We start from the raw sequence: 15,285 nt of genomic DNA on the forward strand, positions 1-15,285 counted from the left end.
CAGTTGAGATGAAAAAAGGAAAACAGATTTCATCAAAATCAAGACATTGAAAACATGTTTTAAATGAACTTGATAAATAAACATACATTTACCTGGCACTGTGTAGTGTAGTGGTTTAAATGCTGGCCCATGACTCTGGAGACCAGGGTTTGAATGCCTGCTTAGCCCTGGAAATCCATTGGATAGCCTGGGCTGGTCACACTCTCTCAAGTTTGGTCCAGATCCATCATTGTTTGAGTCCACGGTGCTCTCTGGATGTAGGTGAACTACAACTCCCAAACTCAAGGTCAATGCCCACCAAACCCTTCCAGTATTTCCTGCTGGTCATGGGAGTTCAGTGTGCCAAGTTTGGTTCAATTCCATCATTGGTGGACTTCCGAATGCTCTTTGATTGTAGGTGAACTATAAATCCCAAATGACAAAATCAATCCTCCCCAACCCCACCAGTATTCAAATTTGGGCATATCAGGTATTTGTGCCAAATTTGTTCTAGTGCATCCTGCATATCAGATAGTTACATTACAATTCATAATTGCAGCAAAATTACTGTTATGAAGTAGCAACAAAAATAATTTTATGATTGGGGGTCACCACAACATGAGGAACTGTATTATGGGGTTGCGGCATTAGGAAGGTTGAGAACCACTGGTCTAAAGCAAACTATTTATTTCAAGTGTGGGAATTGTGACAGAATGAGGGTTTGTGGCTTTTGTTCTGGAGTTCTAGGCACTTTTTTTTCCTTCAGGGACTGAGTCACCTCTGTGCCAATTCCCACACCAAACATTTCATCCATGTCCTTCTAGCGCCTGAGAGAATCCTTTTTAAGTTTTTAGCCTTCTGGTTGGGTATTTTTATTCTGCCTGTTGTTGTTTATTTTGAAATAAACTATCCTGGATGTATCACTTAACGGTGTTGTATGCCTAAAGCAAACTGTTTGTTTCTTTTAAGCACTGAAATCATGACAGAAGGAAGGCGAGGAGGTTTCTTTGCCTAAGTTGTGGAATTCTTAGCACTCCTTCTCCAGGTGCTGGGTGGCTCTTTCCCGCCAATTCCCTCATTGTACTTCTAGTGCCTGAGGAAAGCCTTGTTAGCATTTTGGTTGCGCATATTTATTCTGCCTTTTTTTAATGAAGAGGAAGCTCCTGGAGTTTTTTAAATCTCCTTCTCCAGGTCCTGGGTGATTCCTTCCCGCCAATTCCCTCCACGGGTCCATGAGGCGCAGAGCTGCTGTCACTCTCGCTGTCCTTCGTGGAAGCCAAACCTCAGACGTGCCTGCCTGCAGGCCGCTCCACCAGGCGTGGCCCGACCTCTTTTCCTCCTCACTCGTCTCCCTTTCATTCCCGCGTCCCATTCAATGTCTGACCAAATCCCTCCGCTGGAGAATGAATGCAGCTTGGCATCACTTTAACCGTACCTCTCAATGCTAGGGAATCATGGAAAGGCTAAAGACCGTATCTGCCCAAGAGTTCTGGACACTGCCATTCAAGGAGGATATTGGCAAGCTTCTCAGAAGAAATGTGACCACAAAAATGGTCAAAGGTCTAGAAGCCCCGGGAGGGAGCTGGTGATGTTTAGCTTGGAGAAGAAAAGGCTAAGGGGGGGGGGGGCATGCTCGCTGTGTTCATATATTTGAAAGGATGTCATACCGAGGCAAGCTTGTTTTCTGCTGCTTTGGAGACTAAGGACATGGAGCAGTGGATTCAGATTTGAATAAAAGAGATTCAGCTTTAACATTTAGGAAGGACTCCCTGACAATAAGAGTGGGATGTGTTGCCTCAGAGTGAGGCAAAGGGTCCATCTAGACTGGCCCAATATCCCAGGATCGGATCCCAGGTTTTTCTAATTGTCTGGCAGTGCAGACTGATATAATCCAGTTTAAAGCAGAAAACCTGGGATCAGATCCTGGGATATAGGGCCTGTCTGGGAGGGCCCCGAAGTCTCCTTCTCCTGAGTTTTTAAAGCAGGGGCTGGATGGCCATCTGTCGGGGGTGTTTTGATTGAGTGTTCCTGCATGGCAGGGGTTGGACTGGATAGCCCATGTGGTGTCTTCCAACTCTTCTATAATTGTATAACAGGTATGGGCAAACTTTGGCCCGCCAGGTGTTTTGGACTCCAACTTCCACAATTCCTATCAGCAGGTAGGCTGTTAGGAATTGTGGGAGTTGGAGTCCAAAACACCTGGAGGGCCGAAGTTTGCCCATACCTGTTCTATAACCTGCCAGGGTTCCATAGCATTGAGCCATGGCAGTTTCAAAGTGATATGGAACTGCACTTATTCAGTACTAGCTTAGGTACCCGGTTATTTGAAAAAGCCAATGTGTTAATTGTACAAAATGCATAAGGTTGTGGGTGAACTACAACTGATATGCTGGGGTTAACCCCGAGAAAGTCCATCAGTCCTTAAAGTTTGTTATGTTGGGCAAGTTTGCTCTGGATGCATCATGGGTGGGGTTCAGTGTGCTCTCTGGCTACAACTCCCACTATGGTGAGTCAGTCCTATCAAACCCCTCCAGTAGGTTGAGTTAAGAGTTCTGTGTGCCAAGTTTGGTCCAGGCCCATCATCAGTGGAGGTCACAGTTTATCTGGTTGTGGGTGAACTACAACTCCCAGAAAGGATGGTCAGTTCCCCCCAAACCCCAGTAATCAAATATTGGCTTATCAGGTATGTGTGCCAAGTTTGGTTCAGATCCATTGGTGTTTGGGTTCACAGTGCTCTCTGGATGTAGGTGAACTACAACCTCCCCCCCCCCCCCACACACACACACAAATCAAGGTGAATTTCCCCAAAGACCTGCAGTATTTTTTTTCTGGTCATAGGGGTTCTGTGTGCCAAGTGTGTTCCAGGTCCATTGTTGGTGGAGTTCAGGATGCTCTCAGATTGCAGTACCTACAACTCATGGAAAATTCTCTCCAAATCTCTCCAGTATGTTCAGTGGCTGATCAATTCCTCTGTTTGCTGTGTGCCATAGAAAAGAATAGGATAGGGTTATGGGAGTAGCAGTGGGCGAGGTCATACAAATTCCACACCAATGGAGACAGTAGGAAACACTGGGATGTCTGTGGTGGAGGAAAAACAGAAAATCTAGGAGGAAATGGTCCCCAGATGAAAGCCTTCACTTGGGTGGGTGGGGGGGGGGGAGGAGGATGGTGTTTGTGGAGGACATTGGCAGGGCTCTTGGACATGTTCACAGCACTCTTTATAACCTGCAATGTCACTGGAGGGAGGGTCATTGGTCCTATTGGTGGGAGCTATAGCTGTTTCTCCTCTTTTCATCTCTCCCTCCTCCACCTTCTCTTGTCCTCCTCTCCCTCTCTTCTTCTTCCTCCTCCTCTTCGTCCTCTTCTTCCCTTCCTTCCTCCTCCTACTCTTTCCCCTCTGTCTCCTTCCCGCGCAAAGAAAGCCTCTCCCCTCCATATTCTCTCTCTCTCTCTCTCTCTCTCTCTCTCTCTCTCTCTCTCTCTCTCTCTCTCTCTCTCTCTCTCTCTCTCCCCCCCCCCCCCCCCCGCCCGGCGGGTCCCTCTTTCGGTGACGTGAAGGGGCGCGCGGTGGCAGCACCTCCCCGCGCGCTGCTTAAAAAGAAGAAGAAAAGAGCGAGCGAAACATGAGAGCCCGAGTGAGCTCCAGCTCCCGACGGCAGCAGCAGAAAAGGAGGCATCCTCCAAACCGGGCTGTCCTCTTCCTCCTCTTCCAGCCTCTTTTCTATGGGACCAAGAGCCGGGCGCGCTTCTCGCCTCCAGCTTTGCCTGCTTCTCCTCTCCTTCCCTCGTTGCCTCCTCTTTGGACGTGGGGCTCGTGATTGAGAGACAGAGAGAGCAAGCAAGCAAGCCTCTCTCTCCTTCAGCATCTCTCCTGGACCCTTCTCTTATTATTATTTTTATTTTTATTTTTGCGCACGTGCGTTTTCCCCTTCCGTCCCCAAAAGCTCCCTCCTTGACACACTCGTCCCCCCTTTTTACATTTTTATCCTCTCCCTCTTGGAAGTTTGGAAGAAGAAGAAGAGCCGGTGCTTGGATTGATCGCCTTTGGGATTGTGGCGCCGAGGCGGAGCATGATCGGGCTGAAGATGCTCCCGCTGAAGCTGCTCCTGGTGGCCCTGCTGCTCTGCTTCTTCGAAGGCGAGGCCAAGTTCGGCGAGAGCGGGGCCAGGAAGCGGCGCTGCTTGAACGGGAGCCCGCCGCGGCGCCTCAAGAAGCGGGACCGGAGGCTGATGCTCCTGGAGCCGCCGCAGCCCAGCGAGCTGCTCTGCCGGAGCCTCTACCCGCGCCTCTCCTGCTGCCCCAGGGCCGAGGGACCCGCCTCCCTCCAGATCGAGAACAACAAGGTAGGAGGCCTTCCTTGGGGATGGGATCCGGGGGAGGCAGGGCTTTCCAAACTCACCTGAGAGAAGCCCAGGTTTGGAAAGGTCTGGAGGCCAAGCCCCATGAGGAGCGGCTTAGGGAGGAGGTATGTGATGCAGCAGCTAAAACAGCCAATATCGTAGGCTGGATCAATTAGGTTGTTCTAGTGCAGGTATGGGCAAAGTTGGGCCCTCCAGGTGTTTTGGACTTCCTAACAGCCTCAGGCCCTTTCCTTTCCTCCCCTCAGCCGCTTAAGCGGCTGAGGGGGGAAAGGAAGGGTCCTGAGGCTGTTAGGAAGTCCAAAACACCCGGAGGGCCTAACTTTGCCCATGCCTGAGCAAGCTCAAGGAAAGTCATAGTGCCACTCTCTTCTGCTTTGATCAGACCTCACCTGGAATTATCCTGTTTCCACTCCTGGGCACCGCAATTCAAGAAAAGCTAGAGCATATCCATAGAAGGGCGACCAAAATGATCAGAGATCTGGAAGCCAGCGTGTTAGGGAGCTGGTAATAGCCAGGATGTCAAACTGAGGAAGGAGTGAGCTTGTTTTCTGCTGTTTTAAAGAATAGGATTCAAACTGCAGGAAAAGAGACTCCACCTAAGCATGAGGAAGAACTCCCTGACGGTTGCAGCTGTTTGACAGAGGATGCCTGGGAGTGTGTTGGGGGTCTTCTTCTCTGGAGGTGTTTCTTGTGTGTTGCCGAAGGCTTTCATGGCCGGAATCACTGGTTTCCTGTGAGTTTTCCGGGCTGTATGGCCATGTTCCAGAAGCATTCTTTCCTGACGTTTTACCTACATCTATGGCAGGCATCCTCAGAGGTTGTGTGGTCTGCTGAAAACTAGGCAAGTGAGGTTTATATATCTGTGGAAAGTCCAGTTTGGGATAAAGAACTCTTGTCTGTTTGAGCCAAGTGTGAAAGTTGCAATTGTCCACCGTGGTTAGCAGTGAATGGCCTTGCAGCTTCAAGGCTTCTTCCTTCCTGGGGGAATCCTTTGTTGGGAGGTGTTAGCTGGCCCTGATGGTTTAATGTCTGGAATCCCCCTGTTGTTCTTTATATACTCTCCTGATTGTAGAGCTTTTTAAAATACTGGTAGCAGAGAAGTCAGACATAGCAAAGCACTTGTTGAACCAACCTGGATGCAACATATTGTTTGAGAACACAGAAATGCTGGATCACTCCAACAACTATCGCGCCAGACTACACAGAGAAGCCACTGAAATCCACAAGCATGTGGACAATTTCAATAGAAAGGAGGAAACAATGAACATGAACAAAAATCTGGCTACCAGTATTATTATTATTTTTTTTAAAAAAAAAATCTAAAACCAGGACAGTAAATAAAGAACAACACTCTGAAAACAGCAGAATTCAAGACATGGAACAATCAGGGCCAGCTAACTCCTCCCAACAAAGGATTCCCTCTGGCCAGAAGCAGCTAAGCTTTGAAGCTGTAAGGCCATTCAATGCTAATCAAGGTGGCCAATTGCAACATTCACACTTGCCTCAAGCAGACAAGAGATTTTTCTTCCACCCTGAACATTCCACAGATATATAAACCCCACTTGCCTAGTACAACCTCTGAGGATACCTGTCATAGACGTGGGCTAAAAGTCAGGAGGGAATGCTTCCGGATCATGGCCATACAGCTCGCAAAACTCACAGCAACCCAGTGATTCCGGCGCAACGCCTGGAGGGAAGTTTGCCTATGCCTGATCTACACTGTACATGAGTGCTGTTGGACACCACTTGATCTGCCCTGACGCAATGCTATGGGATCCTGCGAGTTGCAGTTGGGTGAGGCACCAGCACTCTTTGGCAGAGCAGGCTAAAGAAAGACCTTGTGAAAATGCAGCTCTTATGATCCCACAGCATTGAGCCAGGGAAGTCCAAGTGGTGTCAAGCTGCGTTCATTCTGTATTGTCAATGTAACCGAGGAAGAAGGGAGAGCGGCGTCCGATCCGTAGGCAGATGAAATCCACTTGGTCAGCTGCGGAAATTTGGGAACCCCCCCCCCCCGCCAGATTACAGGGATCGTGTAGTTTATGCCTGGGGATGCTGGAAGTTGTAGCCAAGGTGGTAAACCTTCCCAAGGTCAGAGGCGGGAAGTGATGAAGCGGGCGAGCGTTTTGAACGGAACTGGACCAATTTCTGTTGGCAAACGAATCCCCAAATCATTGAGGATGGAACTTGCTTGACGACTACTAACATCCTGCAGGGAGTTCCTTTTAAGACTGAGGTCCCCAGAAATCCCCAGTTTTCACGGGGGATGCTTGGATTTCTAATTCCAAAAGAGACTTTTCCACGCTTTGTCCCAACAGACTTTCCTGGCAGCCAGCCTCATTGGACGCACCTACTTGTAAACAAACGCATTGCTTTGATGTTGGCTCTTGTCTTTCTGCTTGGATAGCATCCGATCTTGGGTGCATCTACACCAGACATGGGCAAACTTCAGCCCTCCAGGTGTTTTGGACTCTAGTTCCCATAATTCCTAACACAAATCACATGGAGGGCCAAAGTTTGCCCATGCCTGATCTACACTGTAGAATTAATGCAATTGATACCAATGGCTCGATGCTATGGAATCATGGGAGCTGTAGTTTTAGCAGATCATTAGCCTTCTCTACCACTAAACTACAACTCCCAAGATTCCATAGCATTGAGATAAGGTAGTTAAAGTGGTATTCTAATCCCTTCCCTTGTAGGGTGGAGTGTCTCCATGAGCAGAATATTCCCATGGGAGATATCTTCACACCTTCCATTTCCAAGCTTCTGCTACTACATCTGAAACCATACAGCAATATAGGGTAATGTATTAATGTATTGTATCAGACTACATAGAGAAGCCATTGAAATCCACAAACATGTGGACAATATAAACAGAAAGGAGGAGACCAAGAAAATGAAAAAAAATTGGCTACCGATATTTTAAAAACTCTAAAATCAGGGCAGTAAATAAAGGACAACACTCTGATAACAAGGGAATTCCAGACAGGAAACAATCAGAGGCAGCTAACACCTCCCAACAAAGGATTCCCACAGGCAAGAATCAGCCAAGCTTTGAAGCTGCAAGGCTTTTCAATGCTAATCAAAGTGATTAATTAAAACATTCACACTTGCCTCCAATAGACAAGAGTTCTTTCTCCCATCCTGGACCTTCCACAGATATATAAACCTCACTTGCGTAGTTTCCAACAAACCTCACAAACTCTGAGGATGCCTGCCATAGATGTGGGTGAAACGTCAGGAGAGAATGCTTCTGGAACATGGCCATACAGCCCGGAAAACTCTCAGCAACCCAATACAGGGTATGATGCTCAGGTCCCTTCAAAACAACCCTTCCTCGTCGGGTACTGCCTGAGGGATGACCCACACATCCCATCACCTCCAACTTCCAAGAGATGTGGAATTAATACTGTTTGACACGATTTTAATTGCCATGGCTCCATACTATGGAGTCCTAGAGTTGTAGAATCATAGAAGAGACGCCACACAGGCCATCCAATCCAACCCCTTGCTATGCAGAAGAAGCACAATCAAAGCCATCCTAACAGATGGCCACCCAGGTTAAAAAACCTCCAAAAGCTCCACCACACTCGGAGGCAGAGAGTGCTAGGGAGCTGTAGTTTGGTGAGGCACCACAAAGAATTCGCAGAGGCTAAACTCCGCCTAAAACTACAGCTCCGAGGATATCTTAGCATTGAGCCATGGTGGTGTCAAACTGCATTAATTTTGTAGTGTAGATGCATCCGAGCTGAATTCAGGGCACCAAGCTGGGGCCCCTTCCACACAGCGGAATAAAATCCCACATTTTCTGCTTTGAACCGGAATATATGGCAGTGTGGACTCAGATAACCCAGTTCAAAGCAGATATTGTGGGGTTTTCGCCTTGATATTCTGGTTTATATGGCTGTGTGGAAGGGCCCTGGGGAATAATTAACAGAACCCTGCCTCCGAGTTTACAGAATGGTGATAAAACTTTGAAAACAATACCGGTATTAGGAACGGGATATCGGTGCTATGAGAAAAGGGAAGGAGTTGTATGAACAGGCGTATTGTCTGACGGTCCCATCTAGAAGAGATGGAGGACCCCCGGGTAGAAGCAGGTTGAATGCCACCCCAGGCTGGCTCAGGGACGGGGAGGAAGGTGCTGCCAATAAAGGCTGGAGGCTTGGACTCTGTCGTCCTGGCAGCCCTGGAACTGTAAATTAAGGTGGCGGTGGTTTCCCGTTTATTTTTCCGGGGGTAGAAAAGTGTGTACCATTCCCTCCGCATGTTTGGTCAGGAAACTCCTCTCAGCAGATGGTGCCTGGGAGAGCAGAGGGTGCCAGGAGGCTGCAAACTTTTTACGAGTTCTCCCCCCGATTAAACCGGTCCTCTCTCTGGAGAGAAAGGATAGTAGGGAAGGGCAGGGAGGGAGGGAGGGAGGGAGGGAGGGAGGGAGGGAGGGAGGTGGAAAAGCAGATTTCAGGAAGCTGGTCCACTCCAAATTCGGTTTCATTGTCACCGATTTGTCTAGTACAGGCATGGGCAAACTTGGGCCCTCCAGGTGTTTTGGACTTCAACTCCCACAATTCCTAGCAGCCGGTAGGCTGCTAGGAATTGTGGGAGTTGAAGTCCAAAACACCTGGAGGGCCCAAGTTTGCCCATGCCTGGTCTAGTGCATTCTCTTATACTTTCTTTCCCCTCCTATGTGTCTGTTATGCAGCATGGCAATTTAACATTCAATGGAGGCTGAAAACTCTGCCTTTGGTGGCATTGGTTAAGTTAGACATCCAGAGCATCCTAGAACCAGAAGGACATCTCTTAACTGGGAGGTGATTTTCTGCATTATAAGTTTTTCAGAGGTGTTGTTGAAAGTTTTCATAGCCAGAACCACTAGGTTGCTGTGAGTTTTCTGGGTTGTATGGTCGTGTTACAAAAGCATTCTCTCTTGACGTTTCGCCCACATCTATGGCAGGCATCCTCAGAGGTTTTGAGGTCTGTTGGAAACTAGGCAAGTGGACTCTGTCCTCCTGGGTTTATATATCTGTGGAATGTGCAGGGTGGGAGAAAGAACTCTTGTCTGTTGAGGCAAGTGTGAATGTTTCAATTGGCCACCTTGATTAGGACTGAATAGCCTTTCAGCTTCAAAGTCTGGCTGCTTACTGCCTGGGGGAATCCTTTGTTGGGAGGTGTTAACTGGCCCTGATTGCAGGGTTGTTGTATGTCTTTCGGGCTGTGTGGCCATGTTCCAGAAGTATTCTCTCCTGACGTTTCGCCCACATCTATGGCAGGCATCCTCAGAGACTGTGTGGCCACACGTCAGGAGAGAATACTTCTGGAACATGGCCACACAGCCCGAAAAACATACAACAACCCTGTGATCCCGGCCATGAAAGCCTTCAACAACACATGGCCCTGATTGATTCGTGTCTGGAAATCCTCTGCTTTCTGAGTGTTGTTCTTTATTTATTGTCCTGATTTATTTATTGTCCAGTATTTTTTTAAAAACTGGTAGCCAGATCTTGTTAATTTTCGTGGTTTCCTCCTTTCTGTTTCAATTGTCCACATGCATGTGGATTTCTATGGCTTCTCTGTGTAGTCTGACATGGTAGTTATTGGAGTGATCCAGTATTTCTGTGTTCTCCAATAGTATGCTATGGCTGACTTCTCTGGCTGAGTTAGTCTGCAGGGCTTTTCATGTTCCCTGATTCATGTTTGGGCAACGCTGTCTTTGGTGGTCCCTCTATAGACTTGTCCACAACTTCATGGTATATGGTAGACTCCTGCAGAGGTGAGAGGATCCCTCTTGTCTTTTGCTGAACATAGCATTGTTGGATTTTCTTGGTGGGTTTGTAGATAGTTTATAGGTTGTATTTCTTCATCTTCTTCCCTATGCAGGCAGTGGTTCCCTTGATGTATGGTAAGAACACATTTCCTCTGAGTGGATCTTTGTCTTTACTCTCATGGCTTGTTCTTGGTTTTGCAGCTTTTTGATGTCTGTGGTGGACAGTTCAGAGCACCTTGGAGGAGGTGGGGTTTGCAGATTCTTTTTGCAGCGTCTGCCAGGTCTTTAATTGTGCTTCTTTTTTTACCTGGGTGATGGTTGGAGTTTTTATGTAGGTATCTATCTCTGTGTGTAGGATTTCTGTAAACTGTGTGGCCCAATTGTTGGTTGGGTTTGTGGATGACTAGGACATCTAGAAATTGCAGTTTTCCTTCATTTTCTTTTTTCATGGTGAATTAGATGTTTCAGTGGATGCTGTTGAGGTGGTCCAGGAACATTCCAAGATGTATAAACCCCAATTGCCTAGTTTCCGACAGACCTCACAACCCCTGATGATGCTTGCCATAGATGCAGGTGAAATGTCAGAAGAGAATGCTTCTGGAACATGGCCATACAGCCCGGAAAACTCACAGCAACCCAGTTTTTCAGACAATTTGTTTCTATTAGGATGGCGATGCTCAATACAGGACCAAGGGAGGGAAACATGTTGAATAAATGCAATTGAGAATCACTGCACGTGAAATAAACAATCAGGTGTCCTTCTCACTGCCCCCTCTCCTCTCTCTCTTGCTCCCCCCTCCCCATTTCCAGCTTTTAGTTTTAATTAAGAATTCCTCCATTACAACACTGCAGTTGTCAAGGTCTGAGAGTGTCTTGGAAAACTTGTGTTTCAGTCTTTCTGGCCCAAGCATAATAAAAAAAAATACCCAGCCTGAATCGAATTTTTATGCTCAGTTCACGGTAGATTTCACCCCATTCTCATGTAAACAGCTTCTACGAATCAACATATGTGTCTGGGTGGTATCTCTCACTTTGTTTTGTAACAAAAAGCCATATTGCATCATTTAATTTGCTCAAGCCATGCAAATAGGGGAAAAAATCAATAGGACAAAAAGGGGTCGACTTATCCTCCACCCCACTAAAGTGCTGCCCACACACAGAGCCCTGTTGCTTATGGCAAAAGAATAACAACAACACCATTGTGTTTGTTGGTTGGTTCGCTAATGGGTGAAACTGGAGAACATCATTCTCCTTCAGTCCCCCAGCTCTGTCCAAATGTTCATGCCTCTTGAAGGGGGGCATTTGTCCCATCCCCTCCATTCCCAGATGAGTGAGAGCTGTCTTAGTTTGCAGGGATTTCAGTGAAGGGAACTCTATTCTTACCAGATGCAGCCAGAGTTTGGATGGAGATTTTCTCTGCATTTTTGGCCAGAGGTAGCGTCAGCAGAGCTCCTGTGTGGTAATCACATTAAACTGCACACTAACTACATTCAAATAACCTCTAAAAGGCTCTGACTGAAACCCACAAATGCCAGAGTATAGCTGGGAAGAAAAAATGTCCTTAGTTTACCCTGTTAGTAATAAGCCTCACCACTGCAGCTGGAGCAGCAGCATCTGCTACAATTACTCACAATGGAAGCCACTGCAATAAATAAGCTCTGTTTATATGAAGAAGTAAAATTGAGATAGATTTTAAACAAAAGTTGTTTTGATAGGTATTTATCAAACTCTTTCCTGCTTTATTCTGAATTTCAGCATTCTTTTGTGTTTGTGGCTGGCTGAAATTTAAAATACTTTTGAGTAGGGTGTGTATGATATTTAGCACAAACTTTTCTGGCTATGCTATGGATTTTGTATCAGTAGATATACAGGAGCTGCGGTGGCGCAATGGGTTAAACCCTTTTGTCGGCTGAACTGCTGACTTGAAGATTGGGTTGGTGACCTGAAGGTTGCCGGTTCAAATCTGTGAGATGGGATGAGCTCCCATCTGTCAGCTCTAGCTTTTGGTGACATGAGAGAAGCCTTCCAACAGGATGGTAACACATCCAGGAATCCCCTGGGCAACGTCTCTGTAGATAGCCAATTCTCTCACACCAGAAGCGACTTGCAGTATGTTCTCAAGTCACTTCTGGCACAATAAAAAAAATCATTCGATATAATCTCATTTTAAATCTTGATAATATTATTCTCACCATGTTATACAACAAATAAGGCAAAATATGTTATTTACACTACATTATCATTGTACTACTCTCAGACATACAGCTGTTCTAGAAATAAGGCCTACTAATATCCAGGCAACTGTGCACAGTACACTTTAAGGTATATGTCTACTCGAAAGTGAGTTGAGTATATGTAGGTGTGCATAAACTGAAGACTTAGTTTTTAGCATGAGATAGTTGTCAAGAACATACCGTGTTTATTGCACAGGACATAGAATGGATGCTTGCAGTGCAAAATGAAGACAGTAGATTTAGAGGTGGCAGGCTCTGTACAAGATATTTTGGAAGGGCTCCAGGAAGTGCATTCATATGTCTTTGCTGTGACACTGTGCAGATGATAGATTCATCCAGAGACAAGGATGAGTATTCTAAAGAACAGGTGTTTCAGCATTTTTAAAAAGTAACCAAGCATGCTCAGCAGTCATTTCCAATTAGAAGTAGCCTCTTGGATGAAGACTGCATTTGTCATTCCTCTGGCAATTTTATGATCACATTATTGATCTGTATTTGTAATGGAAATGCAGCCAGCCTCTTAAGCAGTGCAGAGAATGCTACAACAGAGAATGCTCTTTCAATGTCCAGCATGAAATTACACAATCTTCTCTCATTATTTGTGGCGTGGCATGATGTCATTGACATTTTATCCTTAACTTCTGGATTATACTCTGTCTATCATTTGATTTACCAAATAATTCCATGCCAGAGTTCTGTCTGTGGTTTCTCAACATTTGCTTTCAGGCTGTCAAGCACTGTGAGTGTTTCTGTCTTAGCTGGTTTCACAGCCACGTCTGTCATGGAATGGGTGAAAAGTAATTGTTTTCAAGTGTGCCCTTTTACAATCATTTGTTTGCTCTAGCTCTTTCCTGAACAAAAGCTTTTGTCGAACACATCCAACTAAACAAATAACTCATCTTGGGGTCCCTTTAACAGCTGCCTTGGTACAATGATTTATTTACATATAGCCCTAAAATTGAAACTGAACTTCTTAATGACATAATATAGTACTATAGGAGCAAAGAATCTCATGTTGAAATCAGTAGTTTAGCAATCTTGCTAACATTCTATTTTGAGAAATAAATGTGTGTATATACTAAATTATGTTCAGTGTTGGTACCTGAAATGAAAGAAGTGATTTCTCTCCTAACCTCAGGCAGAACTTGGAAGTAGTAGGTGTATGTGTGTGTGTGTATGTATGTATGTATGTATGGACCACAGTCCTCCAGAATCCCACATCCAGTATGATTTCTATAGCTTAAGTAACTTTCTCTGCTTGCACCCATGTGAAGCACAGGTAGTATTGACTAGATTCCCTTATAGAGGTAAAGGGAATTGAGTTCCTATATGTTTGTTCCCTTTGGTCACAAACCTACTAATTCTAAGTAAGCCAAACAAATTTGGAAAGCCACAGGTCCCAATGTAGAAGCAAAGTAGCAATCCTTCTCTCAATCATTTTATTGTTAACCATTGTGTTTTTTTAGTTGTATAGGGCTGCCTTCATTTGGTAGAATGCTTGGCAGTATGCTGTGATGCATCTTCAGTACTCATTAAGAATTGCTGAGATATTATTACTGCAAAGGGAATGCAGATAGAAGTGTCCAGATTTTTGTATGGTTCATTTTTGGTTGAATGGTTTCCAGTGATTGAAATCTGAAACTGTGAACAAGAAGTTAGGTTGACTCAAATATTACCAATTCTACACTGAACTTTTCCCCATCATTCTTTATTAAACCTAGCCAGCAAGGACAATCTATCTGGGTCTAGATGAGTTACAAATCCCTCTCTGATAGAGAGAGCAATCTGGTCATGTTTAAAATAATAAGTAGTAGTGATGGGTAAAACAAATGAGCAATGTCTGCTGTTCTTCCTATTTTCCTCTCTCACAAAGATCGTAAGTGCACTAAGGCAATACATTGCAGTTAATGAAACCACATAGTAATATCTTACCAGCAAAGAAGGTTTAGATGCCACATGTGATTTTAAAAAGGTGTGTGACTTCCAGTGTCCCTTATAGTTACTCCAGTCCTACATCCCAAATGAGGAGTAGGGCCCAGGAAAACTCTTGGAAAAAATTGTTTGAGAAATAATGGATACAAAAAGAGAAAAAGTGTTGAGGGAGTATTGATGACACCTTACAATAACCCAATCATCCAATTAGACCAGTGGTTCCCACCCTTAGGTCCTCCTGCTGTTTTGGACTTCAACTCCCAGAATTTCCAGCCAACTTACCAGCTGTTAGGAATTGTGGGAGCTGAAGTTCAAAACACCTGGAGGACCAAAAGTAGGGAACCACTGAATTAGACCCATGAATATGGTGCTTGGCCCCAACATTTTCAGCCTTGCAAAAAGTAGAATGTGGTGGTAGTGGGAGAGTTTTACTCACAATAAAATCAATTGCACAGATATATAATGGTATAAAGTTTGACTGTTGTAGAAATTTTGTATAAGAAGACATGTTCCTTATTGTCTCATGATGCTAGAACATGTTGAGTTTCTTGAAACATGTATTAACTGGTGAAATTAACTGTCCTAAAAGCTTGCAAACTCTACTGCTGACTGTTTTAAAATCTGCTAGAAAGTTATAGGTTAGATCTACTAACAATTATTATCCATTATACCTGAAAATAATAGCTGTGTCTCAAAACATGGGCAGGTTCATATGTAACAATACGGGCCTTCAAATTTCCTGGACCTGGGCCATATCCGCTTTATACAGTGGTTCTCAACCTGTAGGCAGAGGGGGTTCAACCACCAGGCCAACTAGGCAGTTGCCTGTGACGCCATCTTGTTGGGGGTGCCATCGAGGCAGCTCCTGTCTCCTGCGGCCTGCCACCGCTGCCGCGCCTCCCTCCGCAAGGAAGGCCTCGCCAGGAGGGCATTCGGCGGTTTGGGGAGTAGAGAAGCACCGTTTCTCTGCTCCCCAAAGCCCCGAACGCCTTCCTGGCGAGAACGAATGTCT

General features: G+C 45.6%; 1 protein-coding gene across 3 annotated transcripts in view; it reads left to right on the top strand.

Moving 5' to 3' along the window:
- Window positions 1–3,578: 3,578 nt before the first annotated feature.
- Window positions 3,579–15,285, top strand: part of hhip (hedgehog interacting protein) — a 106,535-nt gene continuing 94,828 nt past the window's right edge. For 2 of the 3 annotated variants that reach the window (XM_062980911.1, XM_062980912.1), the window contains exon 1: window positions 3,579–4,322. In XM_062980911.1, the coding sequence (XP_062836981.1) occupies window positions 4,050–4,322 (273 nt within the window). In that variant the 5' untranslated portion in view covers window positions 3,579–4,049. The remainder of the gene's footprint in view (window positions 4,323–15,285) is intronic. The other variant, XM_062980913.1, reaches the window with a different exon arrangement.

This window comes from Anolis carolinensis, chromosome 5 (assembly GCF_035594765.1).
Source record: "Anolis carolinensis isolate JA03-04 chromosome 5, rAnoCar3.1.pri, whole genome shotgun sequence".
Classification (NCBI taxonomy): domain Eukaryota; kingdom Metazoa; phylum Chordata; class Lepidosauria; order Squamata; family Dactyloidae; genus Anolis; species Anolis carolinensis.